Below are 23,576 nucleotides of genomic sequence, written 5' to 3'. Positions count from 1 at the left end.
ACTTTTTCCAGGCCTTGCACGCACCGACATTGTTTTATTTTTTATTGTTTGCATTTCCCTCTCTATAGTTGGGTCTAAATCCTTTTGGGTTTCATCACCCTATTTTGGTCGATCACTATGACTTTGCCTTACCTTTGTTTTCAATTTCTTGTTCCTGACCATTTTTGTGTTGATCTTAGAAGGATATGCCTAATTAACTACATGCAACATCAACATATGAGAAGGAGACATGGGGGGGGGGGGGAGGTTGTGGCCCACAGGATCGAAATTGAGCCCAACAATAGGCATGGGAGGCTACTAAGACTTTACATTAGATCATCCCCTTGGAAACCCATAACGAAATTTGACAATTAGAAACCTTGACAACTAAAGATAGGTAGGCCTTCTCAAATTCAAAGATAATGGATGAAATTGGGAAGTGGGTTCCTCAATTTTGTCATACTAAGGGAAGGAAAATGTAGTAGTTTAATGCATTATCACTATAGTGGAGAATGGAAACCCTATTGGATAAGGTCCTTACTAGAAGCAGGTTGAAAGATACATTGTATTGGCAAGTGTTGAGGATGTCAAACATGTCTAGAGAAACCAACGGGTATATCTTGGGAGAGTGGATGCTCGAATAGCTCGTATTAAGTGCCATATTCCATGCATTACTACCATGTTAGCTCCTCTAGGATCCAATGCCAAGGATCTAGCACTTGATACATCTTCTCATTCTTAGCTTTTGAAACGTTTGTTAGAATTCTTTTTTTTTATTATTGTTATGCAGTAAATACTTTAATTATGCTTCAGTTATTAATACTTTTGAAGTTTTGGACAAATTATTCTATAGGCAGGTGGTCAAAATTTTTTGGTTTCCCATTGGGCAGGTTGAATCCACTTGTCAACAAACATGCTTAAGATGGTTGGATGACTGATGTATTGGAAAACATGATTTTGTGAGGCAATACAATATTAGCAAATAAAAAAATTGAGATTGGTCAATTCCCAAACAACATGAGATAAAAGCATTTGTCACATTTTCAATGTTAAGAGGCTGGAAAATAAGAAATACTTTATCTTATATTGTCCATTTTATACTCACATTAGTTCTAATTTTCAAACTATTGTCACAATACCAATATTCTTTACCTTTTAAGTTAGAAAAACTATGGTGACCTTGGAATGCTTCTTTTATTGCTTCACATAGCTTTTCCAGCATAGAAATAAAATACCTCTTATCGAGCATAGAAATAAAATACCAATTTTTTATTATACAAATAAAATGTTAAAGAAATCTCATTAATCTCTTACCTTCTTAACGCATTGTAAACCACATAGGTTTCAACCGACCATATAACTTTTAATGAACCTTAATCACCATCATTATCATATCTATATAAAAATCAATATATTTTTTATTTTACATCAATTTATATTTTTGTTAAAATTGTCATTTTTAAGTTTTGCATTAATTAATTAATAATTATGTTTATTTTGATGATTTTATTGGATAGTATTTTTTTTTCACTTTTGTCTTATTTATTTATTCAATTTTGTGTATTAGTTTGTCTTTGACCAAAAAATTATATATGCATAGTTTAACATTAGGAATTCAATTTTTCTTATTATTTAAATTTATATATTTGTAAGGTGATTGGTTGAGATATTATTAAGGGTTGTTTAGTAACTTCCATTTCTATTAGTTACTAATTTCTTGGTTTTAGTTTTATTTATTTTTTATTTAACTTTTTGATTTTTTCTATTATTTTTATCTTCATGAATTATATTTTTTTCACAATATTTTCATTTTAAAATGACTTATTATTATATTAAAAATATATTTTAATAAATTTAATTATAAACAATTACATATATTAATAAAAATAAAAAAACGCACACATAGATGTATGCATGTTAATATAAACAATATTAATCACATTTCTTAATTTTTGCCTTTGATTGGGTATTAGTTTGTCATTGATGAAAAATTTATGACACTTATGCATAGTTTAACATTAGAATTTCAAATTTTGTTATTTTTTATTATTATCTAAATTTATTTATTTGTAAGGTGATTGGTTGAGGTCTTATTATGGGTTGTTTTGTAACTTTCATTTTTATTAGTTACTAATTTTTTATTTTTTGTTTTATTTCCATTTTATTGAACTTTTTGAATTTTTCTATTGATTTTTTCATGGATTATAATTTTTCCACAATATTTCAATTTAAAATCAATTATTATTATCTTAAAAATATTTTTTAATAAATTTAATTATAAACAATTATATATATTAATAAAAATAAAACACTCACACATAGATATAGATATATGGTATAGATATATGTATGTTAATATAAACAATATTAATCATATTTCTTAATTTTTGGTGATGGCATTCAACAATATTGTTTTGTATGTTAATATAAACAATATTAATGATATTTCTTAATTTTTTGTGATGGCATTCAATAATATTGTTTTATTTTTGCATGAAATCTTTGTCTTTATTATTATTTTTTGTTTAATTAGACTATATTTAACCTATGCTGCAGGTACTATCTACTATGTAGCTCGTGTTTATTTTTATTTCAACTTTTTTATATTAAGTAATAAAATAAATATTTAATTATTGAAGATAACTTATCAATTTTTATTAATTATATGTTTTGCTTTTAGTTGTATCCATTCTTTTTTCTTTTACTTATAATATTTTTCCCATTTACAACTCATTCACTAGTTTGTTTCACATTTACAAATATTTCCTTTTGGGCTCTTAGTTTGTCCAGTGATATTATATGGGAGCAACATCCCTGTCAAAATGGAAGCAAGTTGAAAAAATCCAAAAACCTTTCATCATGGGCAAGTTTAAAATAAATGGTTCCGTTTATTATGAGCATATTTCCTTTTGGGCTCTTAGTTTGTCCAGTGATATTATATGGGCGTGAATTGTGGGCTAGCAACATCCCTGTCAAAATGGAAGCAAGTTGAAAAAATCCAAAAACCTTTCATCATGGGCAAGTTTAAAATAAATGGTTCCGTTTCTTATGAGATAATGCTCAGTGAAACATGAGCAATTGTGGGCTAGCAACATCCCTGTCAAAATGGAAGCAAGTTGAGAAAATCCAAAAACCTTTAGTCATGGGCAAGTTTGAAATAAACAGTTATGTTTCTTATGAGATCTTATGAGATAATACTCAATGAAACACCAGCAACTTCCATTGAAGCAATTGCTATGGTGTGTCTCATAAAGTATTTGCAAAGATTGAGTAGACAGGAGAAGGTAGATGGCCTAAAGTTATTTCAATAAAGGAATGAGTGAAAGAAAGAAATCATGGATGATACAAAACAACAAATGGATTAAAAAATAGAATATTTATCTCAATGCATGTCTCACAAATAGCAAGTATTTAAAGAGTTTTGTTATGGTGAATGGGGAAAAGAGTTGTGTAGAAAGAAAAAGTACTATGTTCAAGAATTCAACCTCACTTGTGATCTCCAACAAAAAGAGTACATTGGAGCTAGCATTCCATGAAAAACAAAGATTGATTCTTATTGCTCAATTAAGAACTAATTCCCATTATTAATTTCATGAAAGACACTTAAAATTTCATTTCATTTCCCAACTATATCGATAACTATTCTATTTTGAGAAATCCAGTGAGAACTACCGTACCATAATTGTTTAAAATAATTTAAAATATATATTGAGATTCGGGAAAATAGAAACTATATCGCTAACTATTCTATTTTGAGATTCGGATATGAACTACCTACCATACTTGTTTAAATAATTTAAAAAATATATTGAGATTCGGGAAAATAGAAAGTTAAGTTCCAGATCAACGTATCAAAATCTCGAGTCAGAGAGGTTGTCGAAGTCATATCGATTGAAGTTAGCGTAAGAATCTATGATAATAATTAAGGTAAACAAACTAACCTGGCTTCCTCCATGCAAGCTCGAACTAAGGTTTATTCCCAGAGTCTGACGAAAAACGGAAAAATATCCCCATGAATCTCCGTCTCCGTCTCTATAAATTCTGCTGTTTTTCTCCTCCAGCTAGCTCTGGATCAATGGCGGTGTATTCAGCTTTGCATGGAATAGCCTGCCTTGCTATAGTATTGCTTTCACTTGTGGGCACCATCAGTTGTGCCCCCGGTAGAACTTCTCCATTCCTTTTTTCTCCGCGGCCAAAATGGAACACCAGTACTGCATCTGCCTCTGCCTCTGCCTCTGCTGCAAAATACAGCGTGAGATACTACACACAAATTCTCGACCATTTTACTTTCGTTCCAGAGAGTTATCAGACCTTTCAACAGAAATATCTCATCAATTCTGACCACTGGGGTGGAGCTTCCAGCAAATCTCCGATATTTGTGTATACAGGAAACGAAGGTTTTATTGAATGGTTCACAGAAAACGCAGGCTTCATGTTCGACATTGCCCCAGTGTTTAAAGCCCTGCTTGTCTTCATTGAGGTATTATTATGACCCAATCATTTAGGGGCACCTGATTTTAAAAAACATGCATCAGAATTTGAAAATTGTGATTTTATGTAACTGTGCTCATATATTGGTTTCCTAATTCTTCTTTTCAGCACCGCTTTTATGGTCATTCAATGCCATTTGGAGGCCAGGAAGCTGCTTACAGCAATTCAAGTACCCAAGGCTTCCTAAGTTCCACACAGGCCTTGGCTGATTTTGCCACACTGATTACAGATCTGAAAAAGAATTTGTCAGCAGAGGATTCACCTGTAGTTGTGTTTGGAGGATCTTATGGAGGAAGTAAGTTGAAATATGTTCATTAACTGTGATCCTTGTGTTTATACTTGGCAAGTACTGATGAGAAATATTTTTAATTTGCAGTGTTAGCTGCTTGGTTTCGATTGAAGTATCCTCACATCGCAATCGGTGCATTCGCGTCCTCAGCTCCTATTTTGTATTTCGATAACATCACGCCTCCAACGAGTTTCGACAAGACAGTGTCTCAGGACTTTAGGGTATGAGTTACCTAATTATTATAGGAGAATGTAGCTTGAGAGGTTTTTATATATATATCTTCTTTTTCTTGGGTGACCTATATTACTTTTAATTGACTTGGCAGAGTGAAAGTGCGAACTGCTTCAATGTGATAAAAAAGTCATGGGATGTGATAGATAACCTGACATCAACTTCCAAAGGCCTGAAATCTGTGAGAAAGTCTCTCAGAATTTGCAAGTAAATGATATTGAATCTCTATGAAATGCCTCTTTTGTCTTAAAGATTAAAATATATTTGTTGAAAGAAAAATTTAATGGAGAAATATAGAAGAAGAAATTTGGTTGAACATTTTTTATAAATATGTGGAAGTAATTTAGTAGGTTTTGTTTAGAGTAGGTTTTCTGTTTCTATGTGTCTATTTGTGAAAGTAGATAGATGATGATTGGTTTGAATACATTTATGGCTATTGAAATTTATTTTCATTAATATTCTTTTTTTTTCCATAATAAAAGGAAGTTTTTTCTCTCTAAAATAATTAGTACGTATAGTTTAGATAAATAAGATAAGATAATTATATTTATGTCTAACTAATGACCACAATAGGTCAAAGAGACTGTTGAGTACAGTGATGTATATACAAAGCAGGAGAACCAAACAATCTCCTATAAAAGATACAATGCATGAAGTAAATCAAAGTTACAATGCATGAAGTAAATCAACATCTGGCCTTAGAAAAGAAGATCCAAGAGCTAATCTCAGACCCATCTCTCCTAACATTTGACGCTAATGAATAACACTGAAGAAACTCAACAAAGTCTGTTGGCGATGAAGAGTCAATGGCAAGTGCAGACTGTCCACTAAATCCTATCTTGGTGGATTCACATGCTGCTGAACTGTGGAGGACCGAGTCAATGGCAAGTGCAGACTGTCCACTAAATCCTATCTTGGTGGATTCACATGCTGCTGAACTGTGGAGGACCTAGTTTGTCTCTCAAGAATGGATCTGCTGTGGAGGACCTAGTTTGTCTCTCAAGAATGGATCTGGTGTGACAGGTTCCACGGATCCTCACTGATATAGAATCTGGATAAGTAGTTGTATCAATGATCTTTTGGTGCCCCCATCTGAAGGTAGTACCCTGAAAAAATGTGTGGGTCTGGTCTGATGGGAAGTTGAAAAATATATCCTCTTGAACTTAAAATCCACCTACATATATAGGACCAAACGAACTTTTAAATTCAAAAACTTATCGACTAGTTCTTTCTAAAAAAATAGATTCAAAAACTTATCGACTAGTTCTTTCTAAAAAAAATAGATTCAAAAACTTATCGACTAGTTCTTTCTTAAAAAAATAGTAAGTTTAGTTTAGAGCTTTTAAATTAAAAAGCTTATCAAATAGTTCTCTGTTAAAAAAAATAGTAAGTATAGTTTAGAGCTTTTTTTTATATTAAAAAGCTTATCAAATATTTTCGAATATGAAATGTATTAGTAAGTTTAATTTAGAGCTATTTCTAAAATATTCTTACTCATGTATGTTTTAACATAAGAAACCACCTTTATTTCAGATCAAATAGTGATGAGGATATCGCTCAGAATTTGTTCGGGTGGTTTTATTCTGCTTATGCCTACACTGCCATGACAGACTATCCATACGCGGCCAATTTTGTCCAGAATTTGCCAGCATATCCTGTGAAGCAAGTAATAGCTGAACCCCAGATATTCTTCCATACCCACTGCATTTTTAAATTGCAAGAAATAGATTAGAAAATGTAATCTCTATACATTGTTTTGTGCCCATACAACCACAGATGTGCAAGGCAATAGATAATCCCTCTGGTGGTACAGACCTCCTGAGTCGATTATACGGAGCAGCAAATATTTATTATAACTATAGTGGGAGCGGCGGCTCTTGTTTTGATCTGAGTTCCACCGCTGATCCCCATGGAGAGGATGGTTGGGGATTTCAGGTTGAATACTTATTTTCTATTTCAAGTATTTTATTGTATTTCAAGCTAGGTTTTATGGATTGCATCCTTCCGTTTTCATTAATTCCATTGTGCTGCAGGTTTGTACAGAAATGGTGATGCCCATGGGTGACGATTCAACGAGTATGTTTCCCGAATCAACATATGACTACAAGGATTTTGCGGCTAGTTGTGAGCATTACTATGGAGTTCGACCGAGGCGCCACTGGATTACTACGGAATATGGTGGACAGGTAAGTTCATGCAACCTTCATACCCCTGCACACTCCCCACTCACATATATATAACTTCATGTTTTTCTTCACATCAGCGCCACTGTGTTACTACCAAATGTGGTGGCCAGTTAAGCAACTTGAACATATGTATGTTTTATATTCACATGTATCTGAGGTAGAGTTGGGATTAGAGTGGGAAGGAATATTGAGTAAATTATATTTATCATAACAGTAATTTATTTGTTTTCAATAAATTTATGTAATTTATAAAATATATTTATGTAAGATTAGAATGGGATGAGAAGGAATATTGAGTAAATCTTATTTATTGTAAATATGTTTTATTTAGTATAGTTTTATCTCAAATAAATATGTTTTATTTAATATTTTTTCACATAAAGTATATTTAACAGTCTCTCTATCTTTAGATAAATATGCTTTAATTACCTTTATCTTATTTTTATAGTAGGTATGAGGGTGGAGTTGAGGGAAAATGTTGGGTTAAGCATGTTTTATGATGGTAAGAGTGAGGGTCAAAGTGGGGATGAAGAGAATTATTGGGTGAAACATATTTTATGAAGATGGGGTGAGGTTGGGTTGGGTTGCCTAAGGTGGAGTGAAGGAAAGCTTATTTTATGAAGATGGGTGGCTTGGGGTAAAACATATTTGTTGTTTATGAGGGTGCGGTGGAAAGAAATATTCGGTAAAGCATATTTATTATAAATATGTTTTACCCAAATATTTGAGGGTGAGGCTGAGGGTAAGGGGATAACAGTGGCTAAACCATATTTATGGTTGGGGAGAAATTTTGGGTAAAACATATTTATAAAATGTTTTACCCAATATGTCATTGGATCACTACCAAATATTGTGGACATATAAGTTTATGCAACTTTCATATCCACACACATATGTAATGGAGGTTGAGGATTGGAGGGAACATGGAGTGAATCATACTTATTATAAATATGTTTTACAAAGTATTCCCTCACCCCCAAATAAATATGCTTTACCCATTATTCCCCCACACAAAGCATACCCAATATTCGCCAACCCCAAAATAAATATGTTTTACCCAATATTTCCCCCACCCCCATTCTCATACTATGCATGAAGGTGGGGCCAGGGGAAAATATTTTGTAAAACATATTTTATGAGGGTGAGGGTGTGGATGGAGGTGGTGGAAAATATGGGTAAAGAATATTCATTATGATACATATTAGGGCAAGGGTTAGGGTGTGGGTGCGAGAAAATATTGGGTAAAGAATTTTTATTCTACCAATAACAAGTACATTTTATAGTTGCAAAATTATGCCATAGCACAAAGAGAGTATATCCATATTTTCCAAATATTGTATGCATAAAAAATTTTAAATTCTAAAATATAGTGCTTTCAAACTCCTGCTTTGTCTTACTATTATGCAGCAATAGTGCCTTCATGGATACAAATTGACGAAACCCCCTAACCCAAATACACATTGATGTGGCACGTGTAAAAATTTAATCTAAACTAGTCTCCTAATCATCTGTAATGATTAAATGACTAACTAGAGCTACCTAGTTAAGGTTAGGTTGATCACTTTGGACTATATGCACATATTTGACTAGGGATGCTTCAGTTACTTGACCCCAAATTTCTTGTTGCTTCATTGCTAGGATATATTAGGGTTGACATTGAAGATGTTAGATTTCAATTTTGAGCTCATGTAGTTGCTGACAATGGGAGGATAAAATGCCCATCAAAGTGTCCACCTTGACTGTCAACCTATTAACCTTCTTATTTACCAGGGAAATTTCCATCTGAAGCTCATCCTATGCTCTTAGGGTTTCACAAACTACACATCGCTTCTTCCCTTAGCTTTCTCCATCCTTGCTAGAGTGTATTGCACTCTGATTCTTCTATCCACCTCTACCTGCATTCCTTGCCTTGGCCCTACAAAATGGCCCTGTAAATTCTTTTATCTTGAGCAACGTATAAAATGTTATTTCCACCATTTAAATAAATGCAACCCACACTAACTTGAACACGCAACAACTCAGATTCTGTATGAAAAGAATCAATGCCTCTAATCATCCCCATCCACGACACTGCATTCCCATATTGTCATTAATACTCCACAACTAGGTCATTACTAAAAGAAGCTATGTAGTCCTAAATTTCCCACTTCAATCGCACATAATATTTCATATGTCTCATTTGGAACCTCATGTCAAATGTCAGACTAAATACCTAGTATGTTGTGATATGACCATGGCTCGAAACTAGTCTATGCACCCTCTAATTCCCATCGCTTGGTGGCTTAACTTAATGCATCCTTTTCTCTCCACTTCACTACTATGTTCTTCACATGTGGCATCTTTGAACTGTTCACCTTTGAAATGATTACCCACTAACATATGCCATGGGAATGGTGCCTCTCTCCAAGTTCCATTGATTGTTGTGGTTCCAGGAACCAAGAGAAAATCTTGATTGGCCAAGTGATCAACTGCATTATTGAGGATCCTAAGCACATGTTTGACTTGGATTCTTTGGATTGGAGATAAAATTGTTAAAATTCTTTTGTGGAAGTGTGATCATTTTGATTCAGAAGAGCTAGTCCCCAATATTAGATGTCTGGACTCTATTATTAGAATTCACTACACTAATAATGGATCCAATTTGAAATGACATGTCAAAAAGGATGCATTGAAGTAGCACATACATCTTAGCCTGATTATTCGAGACTTCAGTTAGGGTCCATGAGTATTCTAATTCAATTTGTCCTCTAGGGCTCTAGAGGACCCCCCTCCATCGCACTTGCCACCCCTATTAGGTAAAGCATATTTATGGGCGGGGGTGGGGTGAAATATATATTTTATATTTCCCTCACCCACAAAAATCTATAATGTCATTTTTTTTCTTCACATAAGCACCAGTGGATTACTATAAAATCTTATAGACATGGAGTTCATGCAACTTTTCTATTGTCACTAGATTACTACCAAATATGATGGAGATGTAATTTTACACAACTTTCATACTCACATAGGTATATGTAACATTAATTTCATCTTCACATAAGTGGATTACTATTGAATATAGTGGACATGTAAGTTCATGCAACTTTCATACTACCCCACACACATATGTAACTTTAGTTTGTTCTTCACATCCACAGTGTATTACTATGAAATATGTTGGACATTCAAGTTTATGCAACTGTCATACCCATATATGTATATACTAGCACAACAACATTAATGAAAGTGGTTGATATATATTGATTGGCTCCATTTTCAAGTCCTAATATGTGTATGAAAGGTGAAAATGGTGTTGATTGGGGTATATCAACCACTTTTACTAATGTAGTTATGCTAGCTTATGGTCGATATGTGTGGGGAGGATTAGTAAGCTGTAGTTGACTATGGTTGATTACGGTTAAATATGGTCAAGTTATGGTTGAGGAGGGTTTAATATGGTCAAAATATACAGTTGACTATGGGTGACCATGTTGACCACGTTTAAAGATAATTCACTATTATAGCTTATGATGGACTATGGTTGACCATGGTTTGTCATTGTTTCCTATTATTGGTCATAGATGGTCATGTTGACCATGGTTGAAAATGTTGACTATCATTGACCATGGTTGAATGTATTAACTATCATTGATTGTAGTTAACCATAGTTTTCTATGATAGATTATGGTTGACCTTGGTTGACTAGAGAGACAATGGTAACCATGACTAACCATTTTTTACCATGTTGGTCATAGTTGACTATGGGTAGACCATGGCATCTATAGTTGTCCATGGTGGACCATGATTGTCCATGTTCTCTATGGTTGACTATGATTGACAATGTTTTCAATGGTTGACTATTGTTCAACCATGTTCGTCAAATTGTGATATTGGGAAATGTTCAACTCATTTCGTTGTTGGATGCTATGTTGACCATGGATGGAAATGACAAACCATGGTAGACAATGGGTTACCATGGATGGCCATGTTACTTATGGTTGACTATGATTGATCATGGATGACCATCTTTCACCATCTTTCACCATGTTTGATCACTATTGACCATGTTGGACCATGATTGTCACATTTCAGAATTGGGCTATGTTTGACTCATTTTTCCATTGGTTTATGTTTGTCACATTGCTCCATTAAAATATGTTTATCATACTACCACTTTGGGATGTGTTTGTCACATTGTAATATTTAATTATGTTTGTCCCATTGTGATGTTGGGTTATGTTTGTTCCTTTATGATGTTGTGTTGCAATTTTCATAACCATGAACACATATATAACTTCCATGTGTTTCTCATGTAAGTGCTAGTGTATTACTATTAAATATGGTAGACATATAATTTCAAACAACTTTCATACTCATTGGATTACTATTAAATAGGATAGACATATAATTTCAAACAACTTTCATACTCATATCTGCGTATATAACATATTCGCTTGTTCTTCACATTTTCTTAAATTATTTTTAAATATTTTTTGTCTAATATGTAAGTATTAAAAACATAAAAATTAGATATATCATGTTTTCATTTTTAATTAATTAATATAAATTAGTATTAATTAATAATTTTATATTACAAATCAATTAATAAATATAGTTTTGTGGGTTAGTTCAGGTGGTTAAAGTTCTATTGCTAAAGTAACTTATCATGGGAGATCAATAATTCACTTTTCTTTGAAAATATAAATTAATAATTTTACTGTTGATATAAAATTAATATGTGATTAGATTTTTTTAATCTCTCGATGGTTAAGAATTTAGAACTTTATTCACATAGAGAAAAAACCCCTCTGCATCCAATCACTTTATCTAAATTTGACTTCTATTTTAAACTATTAAGCATGTTCTTTTTTATCCTCGGGGAACTATTGAGCATGTTCTTATAAACACTTTGACAAACAATATTTCATATCTTGTATGATTTATAAATTCATTTCATATAGAAATAAAGTAATTAATTTTAAAATTCAAAAGTGATAAACGATATTGAGTGTGGGTGATCTCTGATATTTTTTTGCAGCATATCAAGAGAGTTCTTAAACACTTTGCGAGCAATATAATATTTTTCAATGGATTGCGAGATCCATGGAGTGGTGGAGGGTATGAGCATTATTTGTTGTTAACATTTCATTGAAATGTTTTATATTGGGGCACAGTGCTTTTAAAATCACAGTGATTCTATTTGTGCGTACACTGCAGGGTGTTGGAGGATATAAACGAAAGCGTAATTGCAATTGTTGCAAAACAAGGTAATACAAATTTCATTAACTGCACAAGAAAATTACATAGTATTTTTCGGTTTTGCAATTGATTTAACTGGTGGTTTATTTTACGAAGGGGCGCATCACATAGATCTGAGATTCGCAACAAAAGATGATCCAAAATGGCTCAAAGATATCAGAAAGAAAGAAATTACAATAATCAAAAGGTGGCTTCAACAATACTACGTGGACCTTCGGAACTCCTGATCAATATTCAAGGTTGTGCTGTAATTTCAGTACATCAACGTTTGCATTTGCTGTATTGTCTACAATAAGAATCTAATCTCCGGAACCCCTGATTAATATGCAGGAGTGTCTTGTTATTTCAGTGCACCAACGTTTGCATTTGTTGTATTGTCTAAAATAATAGTCATAATGACCTTCTAATTGGTCTATCATGGAATAAAATTATGCCATTTATCCTTTTTATTAAATATAAATAGTAATATTTAAAAAATATATATGAGAAAAATTTTATAGGAAGAAAGGGTATTGAAGAAAGAGGCACAATGACCTTATAATTGGTCATGTGGGGAGAAAAATTATGACATCTATTTTTTTATTAAATATAAATAATAATATTTTATGAGAAATATATATATATATATGTGGGGGGATTCCTCATACCTTGGTAGAGGTAGAAATAGTGAAATCAATTAAGATTTTTTTTTTATTATAAAAGTCAGAATTACTATGAAACTTTCTAAGTTTTTTCTCACATTTAGTGAATGGCACTTGTGATTTGGATTGAATTATTATTTTATTTTTCATCCATCTTGATTTTTTCAGAATAGAAAATGTGGAAGAATAAGCACATAAGACCATTTTTACCAACCTTTCCAGTTTGACAAATTAAGTCTTAAACCTTTCAGTTTTGAGGCATCAAATGATATTTACTTAAACACCTCATATTTTAGCATTATTCTTAAAAAACACACATTTCCAATGATACAAAATTACCTCAATAAAAATCCACATACAAAAATGGTGCCACTCAAAAATTAACCTTTTTATTTTATGTTTAAAAACATGCCATCCCCTATTAAGTGGGGCTAAAGCATACCAGTACACTTAGTAAAATTACAATTTTCAAATTCTCATGCATATTTTCTCAAAACAGGTGCCCCTGGATGTTTAGGCCATATAATACCTTAACGAAGGCAAGCATGACCTTAAACTGTGGGGGCAATGTCCAACGTGAAACCTGCGTTTTCTGTGAACCATTCAGTAAAACCATCGTTTCCTGGATACACAAATCGGAGATTTGGTCGAAGCTGCCCGCCCAAGTGGGCAAAATTGATGAGATTATATTACCGTTGAAAGGTCTGATACCTCTCGGGAACAAAGTTAAAATGGTCGAGAATTTGTGTGTAGTTTCTCACACTGTATTTTGCAGCAGAGGCCAGGGCAAATGCAGTATTGGCTTTTCATTTTGGCCGTGGAGAAAAGCGGAATGGAGAACTTCTAACTGGGGCACAATAGGTGTTGCCCACAAGTGAAAACATTAATAGAATAGCAAGGAAGGTCATACTTCCATGGAGCAAATGCAGGCTATTCCAGGCATAGCTGGGAAACACAGCAGAGTTTAAAGAGGTGGAGACGGAGACTCATGACGATATTTTTCTGTTTTCCGTCGGACTCTGTGCGTTAAACGTTAGTTCGAGGTTGCATGGCGAGGAAGCCAGGTCACTTTGTTTACCTTAATTATTATCACAGATTCTTAAGCTCACCTCAATCCAGATGACTTGGATAACCTCTATGACTCGAGATTTTGATCCTTCCACCAGGAACTAAAGCTTTTTATTTTCCCATATCTTAAATTAATTTTTAAAAATATTTTAAACTAGTGTGGTATGGCAGTTAATGTACTATTATTTTAAAAATAATAGAATAGTTCAGATAGACTAGATGAGTTGTAAATATTGAAAAATCATAATATAAAATAAGAAATAAAAGTCGAAGTAAGAGACGAGTGTAAATATGGAAAAATCAGAATATAAAATAGGGAAAGAAAAAAGTCAAATTAAAAGATAATAAAATCAAAAGCAAAAACATATAATTAATTAAAAAATCAAAATAATATTTAAAATCAAAAGCAAAAACATATAATTAATTAAAAAATCAAAATAATATATTAAATATTATTTTATTTTTTTAATTTTAAGAATTGAGTTTGGAAATAAAAAAGCCTTTAAAAACAAAAATATTAAATATTTTTAATCCACTAATTAATTATAAAAATAAATGAATTTTATCTATCATGGAAAAAAATAAATTTTAAAATTAAAATATTTAATATTATCAATTGATTAATATTTGAAAAATTGGGGTTTAAGGAAAATTTGGGAACATGATGAATCTAGAGTCCCTCACCTTGATGGTTTCAGTTTTTGGTCAGCCTGAAATAAGAAATCTTCTCGGAAGGGTTTTGGTGGTATAGCTTGTTATATAAGGAACATTGTTTCATGTCACATCTGATTTCATAAAATCGACCCCTTCAATCAATACATTTGGATCGAGATCTTTGATTCTACCACCAATAGGATCTTTCTTGAAATCTACTATTTCGCCCCTATCAACTCTACATCCTATAAGAAAAACAACTCGGATAAGAATTGTCCTTTCAATACCTTAGAAAAAGGCATCTACAACCTAAGGAATGAAGGTAATATCTTTTTGCTTCAGGACTTTAATGCTAGAACTGTCACTAACCAAGTTATTATATCAAGTAACAACTCTAACCCCAACTCCTTGTGGCTCGATGAAGATAGTAACTTAGCTAATAGATTCAAGAGAAACTCTAAAGACAAAATCAAGAAATTATTCGGTGTCGAGCTCCTCAAACTGTGTAGTTCCTGGGACCTAGTCATTCGTAATGGTATTAAAAATTGGCCTCTCTCTAGTCAGATGACCTGTTTCCTTTGGCTAGGTAGCAGTGTCGCGGCTTATGCGATTTCTGACACCCTTTTCCTCAATTGTATTACAAACTTTGAGCTACTCAATGGATTCGAGCCAGACTCTTACCATCTACCCCTTTCGATAACCCCCAATCTTGTTAGGCATACCACCCACATGTAGGAGACTAGTGAAAGAAAAAGACACATACACTTCGATAGAAGTAAGGTCAACCTTTTATTAAGGGATTTAGAAAGAGATTTAGGCTCCCTGGCTTATAATAACAACATTGATCAAATTTACTACCATTTTGCTGCCACCCTTTCCACTACCATTAGCAAGTTCTTTAATGAGACTTCGTATAAGCAGAATAATAGAACTTCCAATCTTTGGTATGAAAAAGACTAAAATTTCCAGGAAAGTAATTAGAGATGCTCCTAATGAAATCTTAAGCTCCAGAATATAAGTATATACAAATCTCTCATTAAGAGGAGGAAGGGGTCATATATTAATAAAAGACAAGAACATCTTCTCCACTTTCTAAAGTCACATCCAGAATTTTTTGGCGGAACGTGCTTGTTCGTAAAACTAAATATAATCATTCTATCCCCTTAGAAAATTGGGACAACTATCTTAAGAAGTTGTATGACTCTCCAGACACCATGGGCACCATTGTAAACATTCCTACTAAGGAGGATGTATTTTCTCTGGAAGACGTGGAGTCTGGGATTAATAAGCTTGCTAATGGGAAAGCTAAATATATTGAAGGATACAAAGTTGAGATCTTTAAAATGGGAATATCTATCCTCATTCCTCATCTCCACAAGCTTCTTAATTTGGTTGTACAACATGGCTTCCCTCATCTTGGGACAGAAAGCCTTACTGTACCTATCTTTAAAAATGGGGACAAAAGTGTTCCCTCTAACTACAGAACCATTATGATTAGCCACATCCTGGCCAAGCTATATGGACTCATTCTTGAAAAGAAGCTTAGCCTTTGGCTTGAAAACCATGGTAAAAGAGCTAAACGGAAAGTTGGTTTTAAGGGACATCACTCGATTTTCTCCCATCTTGTCACTCTTAGGATCATTGCAGAGGAATGTTGCAATAGTAAAGCTAATCTCTTATGTTGTTTTGTGGACTTTATAAAACTTTCGACACTGTTCCTCAAGATAAGATCTGGTAGAGACTTGAAAAGATCATGGTTCCTCCTGAACTGAGGATTGTTGTGATCCGCCTCTATGAGACTATCATTACCAAGCTTAAGACCAACAAAGGGTGGTTTGAAGACAATAAATGAAATATCAGAGTTAAGCAAGGGTGTCCCCTATCCCCTACCTTTTTTGGCATATACATCGGAAATCTAGAGGAGTGTCTGGATACTACAGGTTGCAAGGGCACCGAGGTTGCTTGTATAATCGTTAATCTTCTCCTTTATGTTGATGTTATCGTTCTTCTTGCAAAAAGCCACGATGACCTAGACAATAAGCTTAAGACTCTTCATTTCTATTGCTACAATATGGGTATGATGGTTAATACCGATAGGACTAAACTCATGATCATTAAGTCCAAAAAGAGAACCCATGGTAGCTTCATTTATGATAACCATTGCTTAGAGCAGGTTTGTTCTTATAAATATTTGGGTATTGACTTTCCTCATCATCTCAACTAGAATTATAGCATCGAGAAAAGGATTATTGGAGGCTGGAAAGCTTATTATGAGCTTGAAAACAATTGTAAGTTGGTCGATATTTGCATTTGGAGTAAAAATATGTTCCTCTTTGAGACTCTCATCACCCCTGTTGTCTTATACAGATGTGAAGTTTGGGGTTACAGTATATCCAAAGAGTCATGGAGAAAGATTGAGATGATTCAAAAGAAATTCATAACCTACAACCTAAAGATCAAGGGAAATACTCCCTATCATATCCTCTTGATCAAAGTTGGCATGTCCCCCATTGAGAGTACGACTATGTTTAGATATTTGATGTATAAGAAGAATATTTACATCATGGACCCCACGAGGCTCCTGAAAATTGCTTCTAACTCTAGTCAAAACCCCCACCATTGCCTCAAGTGCAAGTGGCATAAGGATGCCCAGTCTTAGCTCAACCATTGGGGGATTAAGGAGGAGATCATCATGGGAAGAAAGGATAGTGTCAAAGATGCTATTACCTCTAATTTTAAGGAAAATTTGTGGGATGATAAGGAGCTTGATGGCAAAAGGAAGCTAAGATACTATAAGGAGGTGATCAACTCCACCCTTGATAAACAAAATTCTCTCTGTGTTAACCAAGACTAATAAAAAATGAACATCTCTAGGATAATAACTAATTCTCATGAGATTTGAAGGGAAACCAAGTGGTGGTCTACTCCCAAGACTCCATGGGAAGATGAATCTATCAAGTTTGTGATACTAAGAAGGTGGAAGATGAAAATCACTTCCTTTTAGACTACCTGACTCTTACTCGCATCTGCTCTCAATTCCCTAACATCTGCCACAGTTCCAATCTTCTTGAGTTATTAATCCAGCCCAACCACAGTGATCTTGGAACACTTATTTCCCTTCTCTTTGATCATAGAAGCAAGATTGTGAAGAATCACAATTAAATTCTTTTTCTTTTCTTGAAGTTTGATAGGCCGCATTGGTATTTGTGGACATTAATCATCATCATCATCATCATAATTAATTGAGGCATCATGAGTTGTTCCATCTTTTTCAAGTAGTTTATCTTTTGGTTTATTTTTTCACCTCTATCTCCTTGATCATGTTTACAGGAATCAAAATCAAATTGTAGATGGCCTCTCCAAGTTGGGCCTGGACATGGACAAAGAAAGTTGGAAGCTCAAAAAAACAAAATAAAGTTTCCATACCAAGCATCTTTTCTCCCCATGGACATACCGAGTATCTTCACTCCCCATAGACATATCTTTTCCAATATTTGAACTAAAAGTTTTATAAATATTATAGAACTATGATAGTACATGCACTATCTGTGGTTTTTGGATAGAAAATAGATCATTTTTAGACAATGGTTAATATATTTTCTTTCTGACTATCAACCTTGATGGAGGCTTCTTATTTTTTTCATCCATGCCTATTTAGTACATCTATGTTTTTGTTGTTTTGCTCTAAAAGAGACTTTTCAATCCACACTTCCGCACCTTTGCTACACCTAGTTATGTAAATTTACTACTACTAAAAAAAATTCCTCGAAATAAAATGAGGTTTGAGAACAAAAGTTTTTTAGTTTGGAAAACTAGGGTTTAAAACTTTTCAAAACATGGCTATTTCGAGACATCAAAGGCATTTTTTTTGGGCCCAAAATTTCTTAGCCTTCCTTAGAACCCCTTGACTTTGATATAGATTTAGAGACCTTCCAATGGCACAAAAATTGTGTTAATGAGAGATCTTATGCAAATTTATGTTTTCATAAGTTGACATATTGTGTTATACCATCATGGTCTAAGAGGATGCCACATTTTCCTCTATTAATCATGCATGTGGGGATAACTACATGTGGAAATTCAAGAAGATTCTAGAAAGGCCAAAACCATAACTCTAATTGGGGTTGAAGAAGTCAAAACCTTACCCCTAGATAACTATTAGGCTATGAAAAATAAATGGGTATAAGAATGTGTAGCAACCTTACAAGCCACAAGTATTAGGTAGCTCCATGAAAAGTATGATTTTCTTTGTATTTGCATGTTTACGTACCAGAGAAATGAGAGCACAGAAACTTCACTTTTTTTATATGGGTTTTCTCTCGTATGTGTTTCCTAGGGTAAAACTTGTGTTTATTTGTGTATGGTGTAGAGGTATTTTTCTATTCTCTATTTTTTGCATTCCAAATATTTCATGCGTTTAAACATAAAATGATTAATTTAAGAATCTAAGATCTAAAAGAAATTAGCCTTCACAGTGAATATTTATTTTATCAGATCTATTTTAACAAATTGTTCCAATAGAAATATCATGTTGATATCAGTGCATTGTGCTCTGGGTATTTTGTGGATCGATCATGAAGCATGGTTATTTTGACCCAAGTGCATATTTTGATAAGATTACACAAGGAGTGATTTTGCAAGAATGAAAAGAATACTGACAATTATGTTTTCCTAGGAGATGACTCAACAATTAGAACCATAAGTGTTGAAATGTGGCAACAAGAATATTCCAATTTTAATTTTTCCTTGAATTGAAATTGTGAATTAAAATTCGAATTTAGTCTCACCAGCTGCTTGAAAAATAATTAATTAATTCATATTGAGTTATTTAGTAGGAGAAATTCAAGCTAGAAGTCTTTATGAAGTCATGCAATAGTTATCCCTTAAATTAAGGAGATAAGATTGAGTTGTAATTAGTTAGCTCAGTTTACTGAGTTAAGTCCAGTTAAATTAGTTCCAAACTATTTGAAGAACTAATTGTGAGTTATCAATCAGTTGATGCATGCATGCACTCAACTAGTGTACTCCAGATAATTGAAGATTCTCTCATCATTAACTCACGCATGTGTATTTTGAGAAAGACCCAGTTGAGATTAAGGACAAGGACAGTGTACTATCAGTTGCATGTGTTTTCCTATAAACAAAACTCATGCATGCAGAAGGAATTAATTCCTTGAGGACTGCACAGTTTTACAAGGTGTGAGATCAGTGTGAGTGATTAGTGTTCCACTTGGTAACAGGAGGATCACCCAAGAGAAATTGTGCAAGGAAATAGGAGCTTGAAGGGTAGAGGAGAAGGCTTAAGAGAAGTCTATTTTTCATGTGAGCATTTGTGAGGATTGTACTAAGAGCTAGCTAGCTGTGAGAGCTAAGGCTTTGTGTAATTATGAGATATTTCCAACTTGTATGATAATACAGATAGTGGGGTTTTTAGCTGAGGTTTTCCCCTGAGTATTCTTCTGTGTTTCATGTGCATTGATTCTTCTTCTGGTTATATGTGTTCACTTGATCTTGCTCAAATCTTTTAAGCTTCCGCAAAATTGATTGTAGAAGTAGATTAAATTATTTTGCTTTAGTTATATTGCATTATCAGGTTAATCTACAGTTATAATTTCTACATGGTATTAGAGCAAAGGTTATCAGAGCTGTGAACAGTATACTGAGAAGATAATTCGAAGTTTGAAGTTTAGGGTTGCAGGTGCAAAATCGAATTCTTATCATACTTCAAGGTTGGCCAATGGCATTCAATGGCTTGAGACTCGAGTATTCCTAGGGTGGTAGCTTTAATTACATAGCATGGAAATATTGCATGGAGGTTGTATTAGAAGACAACGGCTTGAAGGAATTCATTGATCAAGAAATCCAAAAGCCAGCTTCAGCTAATGCACAACAGTTGGCTGAGTGGAAGAAGTGTGTGGCGAAGGTGAGAAGGATCATCCTTTAGGGAGTTTGAGACCATATTGTCTCGAGTCTCCATGGGAAGGATACTCCATTTTCAATGTGGAAGACATTGAAGGAACTCTACCAGAACAATAGTGACCAGAGGAAATTGGCACTCAAGGATAAGGTTCGAAGAATCAAGATGGAGAAGGGCGATACTATTTCCACATATATGAACAAGCTCACCACCTGCAGAGATGAGCTTAGCAGTGTGGGAATAACTACTGCCGATGATGATATGATGAGCCTTGCTCTTCTTGGCCTTCCAAAGAGCTGGAATAGCTACCAGGACTCTGTGAATGGAAGAGAGAAACTGCTGGATTAGGAATGATTGTGGTCAGATCTCATGCAGGAGGAGATTAGGAGGAGCACACAAGATGGTTCTTCATCCAAGAATTACGATGAAGAAAATCTGCCCTTAGCAAGTAAGGCAAGGAAAGGGAAGGAGAAGGCCTCCCATTCCAAATCAAATTCTTCTCATGAAGGGAAGAAGGTTGACAAATCTAAAGTGAGATGCTTTAATTGTCACGAATGGGAAATTATGTGACTAATTTCCCATCGAAGAAGTCCAAGAAGGGATCCTCGAAAGGATTGGAAGGTGTGGCATTAGCCTCTCAGTTTGAAATGGACTTTAGCCTCATCGCATGCATGGTGTCATCGATGATGGGTTGTGTCTGGTATCTTGACAGTGGAGCCTCATTCCACATGACTGGTGATAAAATTTTATTCAGTACCTTGGAGGAGAAAGACATCAAGATGCACATAGATATGGGTGACGACGGTAGGTATAATGTTTCAGGAGTGGGCATGGTTTCTTTTCAGAGGAAGCATGGAGCTCCTCTCACCTTGACAAATGTGATGTATGTGCCTGGGCTGAAGAAGAACTTGGTATCAGTCATGATGTTGGAGGACAAAAGCTACGATGTTGTCTTCGATAAAGGAAAGGCATTCCTAAGACACATAGCCACAAGTCAGGCCAAGAGGATAGGGATTCGGGTGAAGAATCTCTATAAACTAGAGGTAGATGATTATGCAGCATTCAGTATGAAAGGAGAATTGGTGCAAAGCCAATACATTGGCGAGTTGTGGTACATACGGTTGGGCCATTTGCATCATGGGGCCTTGAAAATAATGCCATAGATATCTACAGGACTTCCCAAAGGTAAACTTGAGTAAGTTGACACATGCAAAGGTTGTACATTGGGAAAGTATGCCAAGTCTTCCTTTCATGATTGAGACTATCGAGCAAAGGCTATCTTAGAGCGAGTTCATACTGATGTGTGTGGACCATTCTCGATGGCATCCATAGTGAAGCAAAGGTATTATGTGATTTTCATTGATGATTATTCTCATAAATGCTGGATTTATTTCATGCAGAAGAAGGACCAAACCTTCACAAAGTTTTGTGAGTTCAAATCTTTGGTTGAGAAAGAGTCAGGGAAGAAGATCAAGGCCTTTAGAAGCGACAACGATGGAGAATATGTCTCTCAAGAGTATAAGGACTTCTGTGTAGTGGAAGGAATTAAATGAGTGTTGACGACACCTCATAACCCACAACAAAATGGGGTGGATGAGAGGAAGAATAGAACATAGGGGCAGCACAGGTGATGCTGCATGACCAAGGCCAACCACTTCACTTGTGGGCTGAGGAATGCAACACAACGGTCTATTTGCAGAATAGAAGCCCACATTGCATACTTGGGATGAAGACACCAGAGGAAGCTTTCTCTTGTAAGAGACCAGATGTGGGTCACCTCGGGATCTTTGGTTGATCGGTATATTGCCATGTGACAAAGGATAGACGAAAGAAGCTTGAGCTGACATCAGAGTTGGGGATACTTATGGTGTACACTAATACACCCCACAACTATCGGGTGTATCTGCCTACCAGTCAGAGGGCAGTGGTTTGCAGAGATCTTAAGTTTGATGAGCAGAAGGCCATGCGAGTTTCCCTTGAGAGGGAGCTCCAACTACAGGCTATGGAGGAACTGTTGGTTCCTAAGGAGGAGGAGCCTCAGACTGATGCGGAGCAGCCGCATGCAGAGGTTCCAAGAGTGGAGACATCCACTCAAGCAGAGTCTTCCAGAGATGGATGAAAGCGCACAAGAGAAGCTGACAGATTGTTGACGGATGCGAGAGAGAATGTGGGAGAACCATCTTCTCAACGCAAACAGAGGAGGTCACGTGAGGGGTACACTGGATACATGGCCCTTGTTGGGGAATGTGTTGAGATTGAGCCATCTTCCTTTGAAGAAGTAGTGCAACAGCCGATTTGGGTTGATGCTATGGTGTAGGCGTATGACTCCATAGTTCGTAACAGTGTTTGGGATGTGGTTATGAGACTAAAGAACAAGCCAGTTGTGAGTTCTCATTGGCTTTACAAGGTAAAGCAAGCTGTTGATGGTAGTGTGGAGTAGCATAAGGCAAGATTTGTTGCCCGTGGTTTTTCACAGGTCGAGGGGATTGACTATGGTGAGACTTTTGCACCTATCGCAAGGTACTCATCTATCAGATCAATGTTGGCACTATCAACACAGATGGTGTTGGGCATGGAATCTCCCCCGAGGCATGTTTTGGGGCTCAAAGCCCAAGTTTTGACCCAATGTTGTTGTAAAGACTCTACGAATTACGGGCACGAAGCGCGAAATGTATGATAGAGTCACAGGGTTGTCCGCCCTAGTTTTATAATGTAATGTCGGTTGGATAGACCTACCCATGGTCCACGAACCATGGGATTGTATAAATAAAGTGAGGCTCTAAGTGTAAAGAGAGAGAATAATGGAGAGATAGGAAGAGTCTAAGTAAGGAGAAGTGTGTCTTTGGGTTGTAGAGTAGGAGAAGGCTCTGCAGTTGAGT

General features: G+C 34.8%; 1 protein-coding gene across 1 annotated transcript; it reads left to right on the top strand.

Moving 5' to 3' along the window:
* Nucleotides 1-4,054: 4,054 nt before the first annotated feature.
* Nucleotides 4,055-12,644, top strand: LOC149218872 (uncharacterized). Its single transcript, XM_089382497.1, has 10 exons — nt 4,055-4,459; nt 4,579-4,765; nt 4,898-4,980; nt 5,085-5,197; nt 6,524-6,656; nt 6,767-6,925; nt 7,024-7,176; nt 12,197-12,276; nt 12,376-12,425; nt 12,514-12,644. Exons 1-10 carry the CDS (start codon nt 4,055-4,057, stop codon nt 12,642-12,644), a joined length of 1,494 nt encoding a protein of 497 aa, XP_089238623.1.
* Nucleotides 12,645-23,576: the final 10,932 nt, after the last annotated feature.

The sequence above is a fragment of the Pinus tabuliformis genome, chromosome Q, assembly GCF_031772625.1.
Source record: "Pinus tabuliformis cultivar Carrire ecotype Pingquan chromosome Q, CPIR1, whole genome shotgun sequence".
NCBI classification, from domain to species: Eukaryota; Viridiplantae; Streptophyta; class Pinopsida; order Pinales; family Pinaceae; genus Pinus; species Pinus tabuliformis.
The sequence above is the reverse complement of the archived record's forward strand: the minus strand, read 5'-3'. Positions and strand labels throughout refer to the sequence as shown.

Coding starts and splice junctions, on each gene's coding strand:
- LOC149218872 (XM_089382497.1), top strand. CDS start 4,055: ATGGCGGTGTATTCAGCTTTGCATGGAATAGCCTGCCTTGCTATAGTA. Junction 4,766..4,897: donor TGGAGGATCTTATGGAGGAA/GTAAGTTGAAAT, acceptor CAATCGGTGCAT/TCGCGTCCTCAGCTCCTATT. Junction 7,177..12,196: donor CTACGGAATATGGTGGACAG/GTAAGTTCATGC, acceptor ATTTTTTTGCAG/CATATCAAGAGAGTTCTTAA.